At 49.6% G+C, this 16,468-nt stretch overlaps 1 protein-coding gene across 2 annotated transcripts in view; it reads left to right on the forward strand.

Moving 5' to 3' along the window:
* Positions 1-16,468, forward strand: part of PLD1 (phospholipase D1) — a 66,030-nt gene that overhangs the window by 6,721 nt on the left and 42,841 nt on the right. For both annotated transcript variants that reach the window (XM_052803247.1, XM_052803248.1), the window contains exons 2-5: positions 13,624-13,809; positions 14,148-14,275; positions 14,570-14,715; positions 15,554-15,662. In XM_052803247.1, coding sequence (XP_052659207.1) covers positions 13,656-13,809; positions 14,148-14,275; positions 14,570-14,715; positions 15,554-15,662 — 537 coding nt within the window. In that variant the 5' untranslated portion in view covers positions 13,624-13,655. The remainder of the gene's footprint in view (positions 1-13,623; positions 13,810-14,147; positions 14,276-14,569; positions 14,716-15,553; positions 15,663-16,468) is intronic.

The raw sequence follows: 16,468 nt of genomic DNA on the forward strand, positions 1-16,468 counted from the left end.
AGTTTCGTCTCTGAGAATAAAAACTTGTAATTTAAAACCAGCTCCGGCTCGCACCGGGATAAATAGGCGCTGGGGAGGGAAAACTTGCTAAAAAGGGGTGAGGGAGAGGGATGGGACAACTACCAGAAGGACCTGGCGCTGCTCTGGCAGCGAGCGCGGTGTGCTGGGTGACGACGCGGCGTGTGGTCAGGGATATTGCCAAAAAGACGTGCAGGACTTCGATATCAAGATAATCACCTCCAGATAGCAATCTTATCGGGCTAACGTGCTTGCTTTGTGGCCAAGAAAACAGGTCTGAGAGTGGGGCTGGATGGGAATGAACCCGGCAGCGTCTCCTTGGCATGCGTCTGCTTGACCGGTGACGGCTGCGTGCGGCGTTCGCACCTCTAATCTTTGGTTGTTTGTGTTTCTGTTTTTCCCTTAAAACTTCCCCCTTTGCACTGTGCTCCGGGGACGCAGTGCTGACCATGTTGAGCTCCAGGAAATTAAATTGTGCTTCGCCTCTAGTAGGATTTGACGGCAAAGTAGCTAGTTTGCATTAGTTATCTTAGCGTAATAACGTTGCCTCTTCCTCCTCGATCCCTTTTTTTCTGGCAGAGAAGGCATAGATAAAATAAGAAAGGGTCCTCTGCCCTAAGGAACTGACTAAGTAGGGAGAAAGGCTGTAACAAAAAGGCAATGTGGATAGTGATGGGGTGGACATTTTGCAGAAGAGCATCCCTCCATTGTCCACCCTGGGCAGGCTGGGGTGGGGTATGGAAAGCCTCCGAGAGAGAACGTGCAGAGCTGAGAGCTGGAGGGGATGGAAAACCTCATCGCTGTTTGCAGATTTGCTCAAAAGAAAGAGTCTTTTTCCCTGGGTGTGGAGTCCTGGTTAGGCTATACTGACAGCAGCAAATATTCAGAATATTCATGGCGTCAGGAGTTATTTTTCTGGCTTACACCTCTGTTGGTGGAAGAAGAATTAAACTGTAATTTCCTTGATTGCATTTTTCAGGTCAAGCTGTGAGTGGGCCTGATTCCTGTCTTAGATTTTTATTTCTGCCAGCGGAATGAGCCCTCATGTGCGCATCCATCGCGTGAGGGCTTTTTTGATCAAATAAGATAAACCCGCCGATAAACGCCTGTCGTTTTCCGGGGCTCCCCGAGGGCCGGCAGCGGGCGCGGGGGCATCCCGATGCTGCTCCCCATCTCTGGGGGATGTTGACAGCTCCATCCCCACGGCCGGGGAAGGTGGTCCGGGCACCGAGGGACCACCGTTCGCCGGGATGAGCGTTCCAGCGCGCGGAGACAAAAGGCAGTATCGGGCAGACAATGTCCCACAGAGCAGCGCTCTGACGGCCTCTGTCCGAGCCTGTGCAAGCGGGTGATTCACAGCCAGTTGGCGTTTCTGGTTGTCTTGCCGTGCGGGAACTTGCTTTTTGGCTTTTCTCCCATCAGGGTCCTGGTGACGTGCCCTGGGGCTCCTCTGAGCCACCAGCACTGAAGCATCGCTGAGCCGCTCCCCACAAGCTTTACTCATTTTACCAGCCGGACTTTTGGGAGGATTTCATTAATCAGAAATCCTCATTTCTTGTTCTTCCCCTGCCTCCCTGGTCTTTATTCCCCCCGCCTCCCAGAACACAGCCCTCTTGTGAACACACATGGCTAGCTGCATCGCTCTCGGATCGGATGCGTCTCGCAGCACAGGCTTCTCTCACCATCAGCTGGGCTGACTCCTGCTTGCAGCCTCCAGAGATCCCCGGGGTAAAAATAAACCAGCAAGAGTAATTAATCGCACATTTCCAACACTTTCAGTAACCTGGGGTGTTGTGGCCACGTAACCGTGCCCCACTACCTGGTTAAAGGCAACCTCGCTGTTTTTAATTTAAAAAAATAAAAGTTTTCTCTCTCTCTCAGCAAACTTTGTGCCACGCAAGAGGTAAAACAAGCAGATAGTCTGGGCCTGCATTTTCTCTTTTTGTTCAGGTAAGGTGCAGTTACGTGATGCAGTTGACTCTTCCGCATGAAGAACACAAATCTGCTCTGCTTGGTGTTTTCGTGGGGGTGGTGAGAAGCGCCTGTGGGTGCCGGGGTCTCCCAGGGAGCTCAGCTGTCCTCTCTCTGTCACAGCTGAGGGGATGCTGAAACAATTTGGAGAGCAGGCAGTGCACCATAGTCTTTTTGGAAAGAAATGCTTTGGTCTCTCGTTCCTCTTTTTCTAAATGTCTATTTATGTAGTCCCCATGAGATGTTCTGAAGTGTATTTTTCCATGACAGAGGTTTCCTGCAAATGGGTTGATTTTTTTTTTTTTTTTTTTTTTAAGTGTCCTACCCAGAGTTAAATCTTACCAAAAAAGAATAGTAGATGACTCACGGTGGCTTTGAAACTTCTGCGGTTAGACCTGATCCCACTGAGTTTTGGCAGCAGTTATGGCAAACGAGCCATTTTGTTCACAGGGAGAAACAACCGGCAAGATGGGAACTGCTGTCTGAGCCCGTTGAGAGGTTTTTTTTCTCTCCCAAAGCTATTGCTTTTCTTCTGCCAAACAGCTTTTTTGTACACGTAGAAAACTGTCTGGAGACACCTTTCTGAGCAGCGCTGCTCCAGGACATCAAGGCAGTTGAGGGAAAAATAATATTTAATTTTTGGCTCATCGTGTGCAGCCGCCCATCTTTGTGCTGAGGTCTGGAGGGTTAAGCTTGTAAGTCGTAACCTTAATGCTCTGATTTCCTCTAGGAACGTGTGGAAAAATACTGTACAGGGGTTTTCACAAAACGAGAAAGAGCTGCAGGGTGTCTCTGGCTCGTCCAGTCACCCACATTGCTTGTAAGGTGCTGGAGGTCTGGTTACGTGGGTAAGGGAGAGGAATGAAGAGGCAGCTGAGGCTCGATTTGAGTTCAGACAACAGCATCATCTTTCACTGCCTGCCGTCAGTGTGCTTCTGTGCTGGCTTGATGGAGGCATTTTTTTTCCCCCTCCGGGAAAGGAGGAAAAAAAAAAAAAAAAAAAAAATCTGAGGCATCTATTTTGTTCTAAGGAAGCTGTCACTGTTGTCAATGTGTGTAAATGAGCTATTTTGCATAAATTTGCAGGTGTTTAGTTGTATTTAAGCAAGAAACATAGGAAAGCTATTGTGTTTCTGCAAGTTACTTCTTGATAACGAGCAATTTTCTATTGAATTTGCCTGGTTTTGATCTTAGTTCAGCAGGTACCGATCTGAAACCTCAGCCCTTGTTCCAGAGTTACTCGTGAAATCAGAACCGAACTTCTGTAATTATTTGCTCATCCTTAATTCTGATAACGAATCAAACGCTTGTTGGTATAGAAAAATTAATTTTTCGGTAAATCAAGTCCCCTGTGTCCTGAGTGCTGTTACGATCCCATGGAGGGTCATATGGAGAGCCCATGGAGGGTCTCCTTGGGAGAGGCTGATTTGCAAAGGCACCTGAAGCCCTCCGTGAAGTCTTGGGGACAACGTCACCTTCGTCCTCTGAGCTCGGCTCACAGCTTCTCTTACAATTACCTCTGGGACTTCCCCAAGCCAACTGGTTGGTTTTTTTTTTTCTTGTAAACTGGAAGTTCTCGAATATTTGCTTTAGCTGGCCAGGGAGAAGGAAGATGCAGTTCTTGGGAAGCCTTAATATTATCCTAGATCCACAGGTGGAGCTGTTTGTGAAGCGGTAGGAGATTTCTGGGTGCGAAAGGGAGGCCAAGGGCTGATGTTTGCCCATGTCTTGTACGACGTACGTATTGTACATGGAGATGGGGTGCTGGGTGTCCCAGCTCGATGGTGGGAGCTGAGGTCATTCAGCGCTGTGGGTTTAGGGCTAGGCTAAAGAATGGGAGTTGGCTGACGATGGAGACATCAAATTCTAGTGGAGTTTATTAGCCAGAATGCATGAAAGGTCTTTAAAAGCATTGCTCAAAAAAAAAAAAAAAGAAAAAAACCATTAGGGAGCTTCAGTTTGGAAAGGTGCTACATCCAGGTTTGCAGGCAGGGGTACGGGAGCGTTTCGGGGCGATGCGAGTGGCTGCACCTTGTCGTGGGGCTTTGCACCGGTGGCTCCAACCTGTCCCCGCGCTGGGCAGGGACAGCAGGTGACCGCGCTCTCGAGGTGCTGCGGGGTCCCGTTTGGGACGGGGAGACAGCGGGGTGCTGGCCGAGGAGCAGAGAGGAGCCGCGACGTCCCCGTGCTGGGACAACTGGAGGTGCGTGGTGTCCCCAGGGTGCCGCAGCTCCTCCTGCTCCCATCAACCTGACGCGTTTGGGGGCTTTCTTTAAGAGGGACAAAAGCAGCAGCAAAATTTAGGTGGTGGTCACCCTGCAGTGGTTGTCCTTGAAGCTGGTGGTGCCCCGGGGAAGCCGATGAGCCCGTGCCTTGGACCCCCCAGGCAGGGGAGGGAGCTGGACTTGGCCGCTGCTCGTGCGGGAATGCTCCGAGTTCTGATCTGTGGTGCTACCATCCTGCTCATGCCGAGTGGTTTTTTTTTTTCAACAATGCAAATTATTTGAGGAGTTCCATTAAAACAAACAAGCAAAAAAATCAAGGCAATGGAAACGGCATTTTATCAAAGCGATAAGCTATTAGTAAAAATACGTAGTCTCAAGCTGCTACTCCTTGTTGAGAAATTTCTCATTTCTTTGAGCAAGTCACATTAAAGGGTCAACAAAAAGTTAGCACCTTCGTGTGCTTTCACACGTGGTTATTAACGGCGGGAGGAGAAAAGAAAAATAACGTTCCCACTTAATGGAAACTTGGCAATAAGCAGGAGGTTGCAGCTGGAGCAGGGACGGTGACCTCCTGACACGTACCTGCGCGCTCTGCCTTGGTATAGAGCGGGAGCAGGGCTGGGGAGCGATGACATCAGCCACATAGACATCTGTACGTTTAGATCGTGAAAATATGTCCTGCATTTATATGACATGTTCAACTATATATAAGAGCGGCAGCAATGCTTGCCATCCCGCGAGCACCGCGGTGGTCCTTGTGAGCTCTGATCGTTGTGGAGATGGTTACTCCAAGAGTCCTCTGCATTATGCTATCGCCCTGGCAAGCTCCTGGCTTTTAGGATTTTGTGTAAAGCTTTCGTGGTCTCTGCCTCATGCCAAGCTCTGTGTGTCTGTCAGCGCTGTGAAGCGCGGCATCCTTTGACCTTCCTCCTGTTTGTGCTCTTCCAAGCTGGTTATTTTTTCCAGCCCCTCTTTTCCCCCAGCCCAGGACTCCCTTGCCCGCTCCCCGTTGCACCTCTGTCCCGGGGTTTGGGGATGCCGAGATGATGCCGATATCCGCGGTGGTGTCACCCGCTTCCCTTTGCACATCCGCAGCTACAGTGCTGGCGGGTCTCTGGGGTAGATAACCGGGTGCCGGAGGCTCCGGGCATCCCCTGTCCTGGTTTTCAAGGGTGCTCTGCGCAGTGCTGCTGGGTTTCGGGGTGCGGAGCGTCTGCCGTGACCGCATCAGAGGGGAGGGTTTGGGGTGATGCCGGGGTTGAGCGCAGCTCCACGGAGGATGCACGGCACGAGGTGCCGGTGCCGTATTTGTACGCTCTTGTCCGTGCCCGAGGAATCCAAAACATGGCAATGAAAAAATATGTGAAGGGCTGGCATTAATCGCTGATAAATACCTAACGATCGGCTTCCCCGGGGAGCGGAGGCTGTGCGCGGGGTGCGCTGCCGGGCAGGGGGGAGCGGGAGCAACCAGCACATCGGCGTGAGATCAGCAGCCGCTGCTCATCCGTGGATGTTTATGTTTTTCCTTTTGCTGTTCCGGAAAGCAAATAAAATGAGTCCTTGGGAAGCGCCTGACGCTTAGGCTGGTCCTGGGTGTGGGGAGAAACGCAGCACGGAGGGGTTTTCTGACTGCGGCGGTGGGTTAGTCACCGCGTAATGACAGCGCTGCCCGCCGTGATGACCGGTGCCTTACCTCATCGTTTCCCTTGACTTGCCTGGTTTTTCTGTTGTATTTTCCCTCGCACGAACGCTGGGGGACAGATGCTGCGGAACCCAGGGCAGGGGCAGAAGGGGCTCTGCCCTGGTACACAGAGCGCAGCAGGGACTTCCATAGATTTGCCTGTTATTTCCAGGCAATCTCAGTCTCGAAGCATCTCATCCCCTGTTGCAAACTAGCCGTGTGGATTCCCGTGACTTAGCTTTTCCTCCGAGCAGGCTCGTGGCTTGGCAGTAAGCCCCACGTGGAAAGGACTATGGAAATCAATAAAGCAGGACCAGAGAACTGTGCTGCAGTCGTTAAAGTGGGAAGTGCTAATTAGCTCCTGCTTTTAGAGGTATTACTATTAAACGTAGGAACTTTGTGAGAATAATTGTTTTGGAAACAGTGTTTTAAAATACTTTGGTTTTATCAGGATTGGGACAAAGATAAGAAATTTAGGTCAGGAGGATGTCTGAACATGATGTTTATTGTTGATTTGGATTCGTACTTCAGTTCTTTTCCAGCTCCAGATCTTTCCAGGGTGGGAGCAATGCTTTGGTTCTTATTCAAGGGTTGTTTTGTGTGTTTTAAAGAACAAGCCCTAATCTTCTTGCGCTGTCCCTGTAGTGTGAGCACCCAGAAGGGCAGATTTTCAGGAGACGTCTCCACATGCCATGCTGGCCGCTTGCTCATCTGGCTAAATGGCTTCTGTGTACTGAACTTAAGAGCAGGGTTAAGTCATTGCTGAGCATTTTTGAAGCCCGCTGTCTTTTAATTTCATACTTAGGGAATGTAATATGCTACCCACGAGAGCCCTTGGATTTTGATTAAGTAGCGGGAGAGGGTATACTGAAAAATAAAATCAGTGTGTGTCTTTTTTGCTAGGTATGGATATGTGGTTTTCCTGCGCTGGAAAAGCAGGACCCTCTTTGCAGATGCTGGCAGGGACCCCAAGCCAGGGGGACGTTTCCCGGCTGCTCGCTGGAGATCTGACACTTGCCAAGGACTGTGGAAGGAAGGTGTGCCAGGGCATAAATCCGGGGGTGGTGACAAGCCTGGCTTCTCCTGGGGGATGCAAATAACCCCTCAAAAAGGGCTCTTGTCTGCCAAAAGTATTTCTCCATGAAGGAGTGGTCCGACGCTAACTTTAGGTCTAAAAATGTGATGAACTAGGAAATATCTAGGAGGAAAAGATTCATCGCCACCAGGCAGGGCAAATAGCTGTTGAGGGCATCGTGCATAGGATTTGCTTGGCGTCTTGTATGGGCTCTCAGTACCTGTATGGCACCCAGGCTGCTGGCAGCAGCAGGAGGAGAGAGGAAATTCACGGCGCAAGTCATTTGGGTGTTGTTTCGTTTTGGTTTTTTTTCTTTTTAATAATGTCATCTCATTGCCCTGTTTTAGCCCGAGCCGCCAGGGAGGCTCGCGTGGGTCCCGCCACCGGCGCTGCCGGCGGGACGAAAACCAAGGATGGGAACAGAGGTTGCTTGTCACAGCCCTTGCCAAAAGGTCACTGTACTGGGAGAGATGTCATGAGAACTGGAGTAAGGGTAATTTTGAGGGATTACAGCGTTTCTTGCCGTGGGGATGGGAGTTGGTGTAGAGCATCAAACCCTGGGAGGCATTAGCAGGGAAGTGCCTGTTTTCACTGGATGTATTTTCTCTTCCCTCCTCCTCTCTTTCCCAAATGAAGGCTTTCTCGGTTTCATAGCTCTGCGTGGTGCTCCTCAGCACCATAATCTCGTTAACGAGCAGCGATTATCTGAGGTCGTTGCAGGTCTGCCACGATACATGTAAGAGAATAAACTTAGGCTGACCAAACTTTAGGTAGTCTGTGCTATTACCAGCTGCATACATTTTCACATCAGGACTTGAATGTCTTCAAAACACAGGACTGTTCATGAATATTCACTAAAATATGCGTTTTCTGCCTTCTGATTTCCATGCCTTTAAAGCTGTGCTTTTGTTGTCCTATGCAACTGTGCGGATTGTCCGGCTCATAGTTCACAAAGGAGTTTCACCGTGTCTAGTGCACACAGGCGACTCATGGGGGGGGTTACAAAAGCGACCCAGCCTTGGGTTGCCTCGAGGTCCTGTCTCCCTGGGTTGTCTGATAAACCCTAAACTAAACAGGGCAGTGGCTGTGCCATTCAAAGAACCAAAACCCGAACTGAGCCTTGAAATCCCTTAACAAATAGTATGCCCTGAGTCTCAATCAAACCACTGTTCAGTTGCCTGGGGAAGCAAGGTAAAAAAAACCCCAAAACCTGGAGGGTCTCAGCTTCAGTTTCATGTGACAACCTTGTGTATTCAAACAATCACAGACCAGCAAAGGAAAGATGAGGGGAAACTCCACTCAGATATACGTAATCCATTTAGGCATATATCATAATCCACTCAGACATAGTCATACACACCATTCCACAAGTCAGGGGATAAAAACTCTAAGATTCAGGTTGGAAATGGGGGAGTCACTTCTCCAACTATACAGTTGGCTTGTGAAGGAAACCCTTCCCCTCTTCGGCTGGGACGCCGGTCGAGGTAACTCCCCTGGGATTGAGAGCCCTTACCTGGAGGGGTAAGTGAATATTGTTTATGCTTTAAGTTTGTAAACGCGTGTGTGCTTGTGGTTGTCTGTGAATCGCTTGTGGTTGTAATAATGTGCTACTCTTGCCTTAAAAAATTGCAATAGTGCATTCCTCCATTGTATCTGTAAAACCTGCAATAGTGGCGTGTTAAGTCTGCAAGTGAAGTTCAAGTTGTTTGCTTGAACCTTGCAGGTAAGTCCTTTTCCATCACAGCAACAAGTAGAAAAACCGTTTCTTTAGCGAAGGCTGGGATTATCATATGATCCCCTGAGTAATAACTTGGGGTTAAAGCATAACCAAAATGGTAAATAACAACAATAGATTTTGGGCTTGCAGAGTTGCAGGGTTGAGCTAGGGGGTTGCAATACATTCACAAGGGCTAGGGATTAATATGGCTAATTTTGATTTTTAGAGTCATTTTTCCTGTAGTTTGAAACCTTGATTCTTGGTGCAGTGCCTGTTTCCAATGCATGTATTTTACTGGTTCAAGAGGTTTGGGGCCCGAGCGCTGTGGGGACAGCCCGGCGAAGGGAGGCAGAAAGCCTGAGTTGTGTTTGGAAGAGGAAATAATTAATCCAAAAAGTGGGCTGGCCAAAGGCGGTGTCAGCAGTGCTTGTGGGGGTTTTAGTATGTTTTTTCCCCTCTTTCAATTTTTTACCGTATCCCTTTTTTTTCCTTGTTTGTTTATTCTTTCCAAAGTTTTCCTTTACCGCTGACTTTTTTTTTTCATTGGTTTTTCCTCCTTGCTGCTTTTGCCCGGGCAGACTGAGCCAGATAAAGCGAGAGCAGTGCCTTCCCTCTGTTAATACGCGGCAGGTTTGGGTATGTGGGTGCTGGGGGTCTCTGCAGGGAGCTGGGGTGGCTCTTCCCTCTCCCCGGCCCCGGGAAGGTCAATAAGGGCAGCCTGTCCTTACGGACCTCCAGCCCTGGGGACTCTTCCTCGGACAGTCCCATGCCTTTGCCATCAGATGGGGTTTTTCTCCCTAGTCTTTGCTTTAAACCTGCAATTCAGAGCAATTACCTCTTGTCCGTCCTGCTCGCTGCAGTCTTCTACAGGCTTGCAGACTGCTGTCGTGTTTCCTCCAAGTCTCTTCTTTCTCTCAGTCCGGACACTGTGTTCTCATGGGTCAAGTGCTTTAGAGCTGACTCTTCCCGTCTTCTGCGCCGTATCTTCCTTTTTGGCTTGCAGGCAGTAGCCCTGTTTGTGCATTTTGGCACGGTTTGTGCCTTTGTTCGGATTGCCGGTTCTTGACCCGCTGAACCCTGGCTCTATTTTTCTTGTTTTTCCTTTCTTTTTTTTTTTTTTTCTTTTTTTCCTTTAACCAACTGCTGCCTAATTGCTCTCCTGGATGGCAACAGCCAGATACTGAAACGTAGCACTTGTTTCTAATAAATTTCATCCTATTATTTCCACCCTCCCGCAATTTGCCAGTATCGTTTGAGTTCTCTCTGTCCTCCATGTAATTGCAGCCTCCAAAGCGGACATTATCAGCAAGTTTTATGAGCCCGTTCTCCAGTCCATCATTAGTGGCAGCAGCGAGTGGCACTGGATAGACAGGGCCTTCTTGATGCAGCCCTTCTATTTTGCCGCTGAATCACGGATAACCGCGTTTGGCATGTGTTTGCACCCAGCCTGCGGCAGATTAACCCGAGCGCATTCCTCAGCCTGCCGATGGGAATGCAGACGGCGTCTGCATGGAAACTCTGGCCAAGAGGTGAAATAGCTCTTACCCAGCAGAGCCGTATAAAGCAATTTGCAGAAGCTTTCAGAGGGACGTGGAATGTCCCGTCTCTCCAGCTGACCCCCGTGTTGCCCTCCCTGCCTGGGGCTGGGTTTGCCCCGTGCCCTCCGGCTCCGGGGGGGCTCGGCCGCTGCCCGGCGTCGTGGGGCTTCTGGCAGGGCCATAGGCAAGTCACGTTTTCCCTCTCGAGCCCATAATCTGGCTCTAATCTCGACGGGGTGAAGCTTGCTGCTGGGACTGACTCAGGTCCGAGTTTGGACCGTGCTTTATCCCAGGACTTGTCTGTGCCAGCTGTGAAAACAGCTTTAGCTTTAAAAAAATAATAATAAAAAAAAAAATCCTGAGTTATGCAGCCCTGCTGTGGTCCTGAGCAAATAATTGTTGCATACACTGGTTAATTGTTTATCCATTAACCGACTGCGTCAATTAATCTGACAAGAGGAGCCCAGCTGTACCTGGCACAGGGAGGAGGAGGAGGAGGAGGAGGAGGAGGAGGGAGGATGCACACGCTTTCCGTGTTGGCTCCTGTCCGCCTGCTCTTCCTCCAGCCCTGTTGATGTGGTATTTGTCTGCTGGTTTCCTTCAAGTGTAACTGCTGGCACGGCACGTACAAAGTGTGTTTGGGCTTGTGTTCTCTCTGACCGTGGAAAATCTCTTCTTTTGGAAAGTGCGTTAAGTTGCCATGAAGCAGGAGCATCTCTTCAGACTGGAGCCAAAAAACCCCAAACTGTGTTTTGTTTCTAAACGTGAATACAGACAGAAGAAGTACAAAGCAAAATGGTGCTTTATTTCCAGCTAGAGATGGGCAAAAAAGTTCTTTGCTTGGAGTGCCGAGTGGGAAATAAATTAGGATTTTATTGTACGTGTCGGTGCAGAGCGGGGAAGCGCTGGGGCAGCTCTGGGCTCCCCCCTAGAGCCCCCCAGGGTTATTTGGGAAATTCCTCCTGGGAATGCTATTTATGTATGCTTGCTTTCTAGGGAGAAAAATCAAACATCCGAAGCCAGTCTATATCTGGTGGAATGACTTCACTGCTAGAAGAAAATAAAAATGTACCTTCTGCTCTCTGAGTAATTCAAGTCCCCTGCAGTATGTTGTTAGTAATAGGTAAAGTGTAAAGCTTCTGACAGTGAGAACTGGTTTTCCATCGAGGTGCGGGGCAGTGCTAATGCCGAATGCCGGCTGCAGGGAACTTGTGCAAACTGGGAAGAGCAGCGGGTAACATCAGTGGCTTGGTTGTCCCACGTTTCAGTGTATCTCCATCCGCGAGGATTAATGCAAATTCCTTTTTTGCCCTCCCTGGGCAGAAGGGGAGTGAGGTAGCCGGGAGTATACATGTGTGGGTTTGTGTTTGAATTATTCAGGCGGATCTCTTGAAGTGACATGCCAGCCCAGCGAGTCCCCAGTCCGGTCCTAAAGCCTTCTGGGCTGTGGTGGCATTCCCAGCCACTGGTGGGAGGTGGCAGAGCCACCAAGACCCTCGGAGCCCTCGCTCCCGAGATGAAGCTGTTGATTCTGCATTTACTTTGGTATAAGAGAAGAGATTGACCCAGTTTTTCTTGATTCAAGTCTGTGTGCAAATGGATTTTTTTTTTTTTCTGAAGGCAGCTGATTTTAACATGTTTTTGGGCTTACGTGATACCAGCCTTATGTAGTAATAAAATTATGTACTTGTTTCAAGAGGAAACGATAACAAAGAATGTTCTTTCAAAAGCAGCTAAACACATGAGGTATTAAAATGTTAAATTATTTCCAAATTACGGCATATCCAGTTCTTTCTATGGAGCTCACTCAAGAATAATTGCACAGTGTACTTTGCAGAATTTAACATCAGAAATGTCGCACTTTTTTTTTTTTTTTTTTTTTTTAAATCATTCTTTTACACAATGTAAGAGCTTCCACGAGTATAAATGGGCATCCTTGTACTGGCTTCTGTAAAATGTTGCCAGTTTGTCCCGTCCGTATTTTTTTCAGCATAGCTGTCGAGCTGTGACATTTATTGCAGAGCAGAACAAAGATCGAAGGGACTTTTTATCATAGAGATGCCCAGGAGCTGTCGCTTGGCTGCGTGCAGGGACCAGCAGCTGGGTCCGCAGCCCCACGGTGAGTTGCAGAGTCTGGAGGAGGAGGAGGAGGAGGAAGCAGCAGCTTGGCAAAAACTCACAAGCGCTGAAAGCTTGTGCCAGTGTTAGTGGACGTGCCTCACGTCTTTTTTTTTTTTTTTTCCCCCCTAATTTTATTTTTTTTCCTAATTTTTTTTTGGTTTTCCTAATTTTTTTTGGTTTTCCTAATTTTTTTTGGTTTTCCTAATTTTTTTTTCCCTAATTTTCTTTTCTTTTCTTCTTCCTTCCCCGTTTTTGTCCTGACTCAGGCTCCTGGCATGGGTGGATGGGGATAAAGGTGGGACGTGCTGTAGTCATCAGTGCCCAGCCCTCTCCAGGTACCACTGCCTTCCCAGTGCCCCCTGTCCCCATCCCGAAGGGGCAGTGGGCCGGTCCCCTGCAGCCACCTGGGCTGTATAAGGGGTTCGAGCTCCCTGGGGGGGCTGATGGAGGGGGGAACCACAAGGACGAGCTGCAGCCTTCACCGGTGTTGCTCGCAGGCTTTCTGTAGGCATCGGGGTGCCCTGATCCCTGCTCTGCTCCCCGCGGCTGTGACTTTTGAGCCTGCTGGGAGGATGGAGCCGTGGGAGAGGAGGAGACACGCGGATACCACGGGCATTCGTGTAAGGTGCGTAGAAATAGAGGAAATCTTAATAATGCCAGGAGCTTGTATCGCTAGTTCAATCAAAGGAAGAACACTTAACAAAAACGTCTGCTGATTTTCTGAGTGAGCTTTTCCTCCGTGCAGCCTAACCTGGGGAACGCAGCGTCGTGTGGATTAAGTCTGGGATTTGGCCAGGCGTTAATACGGTTTGTGCTTTTTCTGGTGCATCGTCGTTATTACAGAGCTAGCCGAGATGATCAGGCGAGTTGATGCAGAAACTTCCTTGCTTTCCCTTTGGAATCGAGATGTGAAGGTACTTCTAAGCGAAAACCAACCCCTTGCAGGTTTTTGTAGCTGGAAAGTGAAACATTATGTAGTTTCCATTTTAAAGTACAACTGGAGTGTCTGAGCCCTGTGGTCGCTGGCATCGGGCGAAATGTTCTCGTGTAGCCTGAAGCTACCTGTGCTTTTTCCCTGCTCTGGGCGGTGGTTTCCCGCAGCCGCAGGGCTGAGCGTTTTGCATCGGGGGCGTAGGATGGGAATAGTTGGGAGGAACGCGGATAAGGGGCTGGAGGGAAGACAGGGCCACGTGCTGCCGGGGGTTTCCCTCTGCCCCGCTGTGCTAAGGCGTTGCGGAGAGGATGATGACGGCCCCGCTCCTTCCTCTCCTCCCCAGCGCCCCGCGGCTCCGGCGCGAGGGTCCCTGACATGTCACTGAGAGCCGACAGCCATGCAGCTACGTCGACGCTGAGGAAGATCGCTGCAGACATGAGTAACATCATCGAGAGCCTGGACACCAGGGAGCTCCACTTCGACGGGGAGGAGGTCGACTCGGAGGTGCTAAATGACCCAAAAGGCACCGGTGAGTTGACACCCGTACGTTCTCGCCCCGTGTCCTGCCTAGATTTAATAACCGATAATCTGTTGACAGATAGGGTACAATCTCGGTGGTTTTACCAAGCCTAGCCACTGACCCTGGTTTAGGACCAGGAGGCGTTACTCTTAGCACTTGAGCTCTTCAAGTCCCTTCTGTGAAAGCTGGTCTTTAAGCTCTCTTAAATAAAACCTGGTCTATTTTAGTGGAATTAACGCTGCTGTGTAAATACTCCCGTATTAAAGTATTGCAGCTATCTGCTGGCTTTCATGCCCTCGTTGATCGTTACGAGGCCGTTGAACTAACGGGGTTTGTGGTCCTTCCAGCGTGCATTCCCTTCTCTGCCATCTATCACACCCATGGGTTCAAAGAGCCGGGCACGCAGACGTACCTCACGGGATGTCCTGTTCGAGTGCGTGTGTTGGAAGTTGAACGCTTTACGTCCACAAAGAAGGTCAGAACTTCCAGAAATTTTGTTTGATTCCCATAGAACTGTATAGAAATGCTGTTTGTGGCTAATTTTGCGCGTGCTTGTTCATGGGCTGAGGAAGCAGGAATGCCTGAGTCTCAGCAAATGCTTAAGAGAGAAGGTTACCTGTCTGTTTATAAAACCTAACAAAGCAGAACAAGCAATTGTGAGACAGAATGATCCTTAAGTAAAATTGAATGAGGGCTCTTTAGATGAGCAGCTGCAGGAAAATGACTTATTTCAAGGCTGCATCCCTTGTGGTGGTGGTCTCCTCTGCAGGTACCGAGCCCCAACGTTTACACCATCGAGCTGACCCATGAAGAGTTCACCTGGCAGGTAAAAAGGAAGTTCAAGCACTTCCAGGAGTTGCACAGGGAGCTGCTGAGGTACAAAGCCTTCGTGCGCATCCCTCTCCCTACCAGGAGGTGAGTGTGCAGCCCTGCGGACGCGGCGGGCTTTGGGAAGGTGTGATCTTCTCTTCTCTTTTAAGAGCATATCAGTTTGGCTTCACTGATCCCATTTACTTCGCTGGAAGGAGGAGAGGGCAGAAGAATTTTAGTCTCTACAAATATTTAGCAGCTATAATAAAAATAGTTAATCTCTACGTATTTAGCAGCTATAGTCTATGTGGTGCAAGCATCTCTCTGCTGATGCAGAAAGCACGTTGGGTCCCAGGTCATCAGCTTTGGAGCTGAATTTGCCTTGAACTTGGGGAAGTGTTATGCTAATGCTAATGGAAATTGGTGCGCTGTGGCTTTTTGCCAGCGTGGGCTGGATGTAGGAGGTACGGGGGTCCCTGGCATGGGTGGTCAGCCCTGCCCAGGCTGGCCGTGGTGCTCGGGGTGGCTGGAAGCGTAAGGGGAAAGAGAAATGGGAAGAGAAGAGGCAAGAGCCTCCCGATGTGGAGAAATGTGGGGAGGTGATATTAGAAGAGGTGAAATTATCAGGGGTTAAGGGCTGGGGGAACATAATGCCCTAAAAATAGGTTTTAGGCTCCCTGGCCTTATAAGGGCAAAAGGGGACCCTCAAAAATCAAACTCTGATATTTCTGTGTTGTATTTTTGTTTGTGAGCCAGTTGCAGCACACTGGCTTCTTAAATGAATCCACGCTTGCTTTTTTTTTTTGCTTTCCTGCCCACCCATCTCAGTTTTTAAGAGCTCGGATGGGAAAAATAAAAGCACTGCAGAAGAAGGGTTATGTATTGAGGCATGTACACGCTCACAGCACTTAGCCTTGACATCGGGGTTTGGTTTTCCTTCCAGTCACACGGTGAGAAGACAATCCATCAAAAGGGGAGAGCCGAGGCAGATGCCGAGTCTGCCGCACACCGCGGAGAGCACGGTGCGGGAAGAGCACTTCTCCAGCCGGAGGGTAAGCGCCCGGCTCGGTGTGCGGGGGCCGGAGGGATGCTCTGGGGGGGCTTCTGAGGTGCAGAGATGCCAGGCAGGTTGCTTGCAAAGCCACGCGCTGTCAAAGCCCTTGTTTTATTACCATTAAAGTCTTTTGCTTGACAAACTTAGGCTTTGACAAGTCCAGCTTTAACGCCAAATTCTCCTCCGCACTAAGAGGAGGGTGCTGCTCCCGGGGTTCGCACGGGCGAAGTTTTCCTCTGCAGTCGAGGAAAACCACAGTGCCGAGAGTGGCGGTTCCCCTCCTCCCGCCTGCTCCGATTTAAAGATAGAAGAGCCAGTTCGCAGAGTCAAGTTGTGTGATGGAGGCAGCCCCGTGGCCATCAAAATCTGAGAGATTTCAGTTCTGTCCCCCTCTGAAAGAGGAGATGACAGTCAGGCTCTTGATGCTGAAGTGGGTAATTTTAGCTGAGGCACATGTGTTCTGTGTAACTTCATCAGATGTTAACAGATGGGCCCTTCTATGAAGAGGGTGGATGTCTTCCTACCTCTTCATTGCAGCTTTGCTGTTTGTGAAGAAAAAAAAAAGAGTCTGTAAAAAGCCATGTTTGTTCACCCTGTGCTTATCGTTCTCTTTCTGCTGTTCACTCCTTCCCTGAGCTCTCTGCTGCTGACGCCTCAAGTCCCAAAAGGTTGTGTCTCGTGGCTGTGCAGTGCAGATAACCCTCCCTGCTGTGCACGGCTTTGCTGCTGTGCGGGAGGTTTCAGGAGAGAGGTGTTGGTTTAAAAAAGGAAGAAAAATGTTTTCTAGCTCCCTTCCCCCCCCAC

The sequence above is a fragment of the Harpia harpyja genome, chromosome 12 (genome assembly GCF_026419915.1).
Source record: "Harpia harpyja isolate bHarHar1 chromosome 12, bHarHar1 primary haplotype, whole genome shotgun sequence".
Lineage (NCBI taxonomy): Eukaryota > Metazoa > Chordata > Aves > Accipitriformes > Accipitridae > Harpia > Harpia harpyja.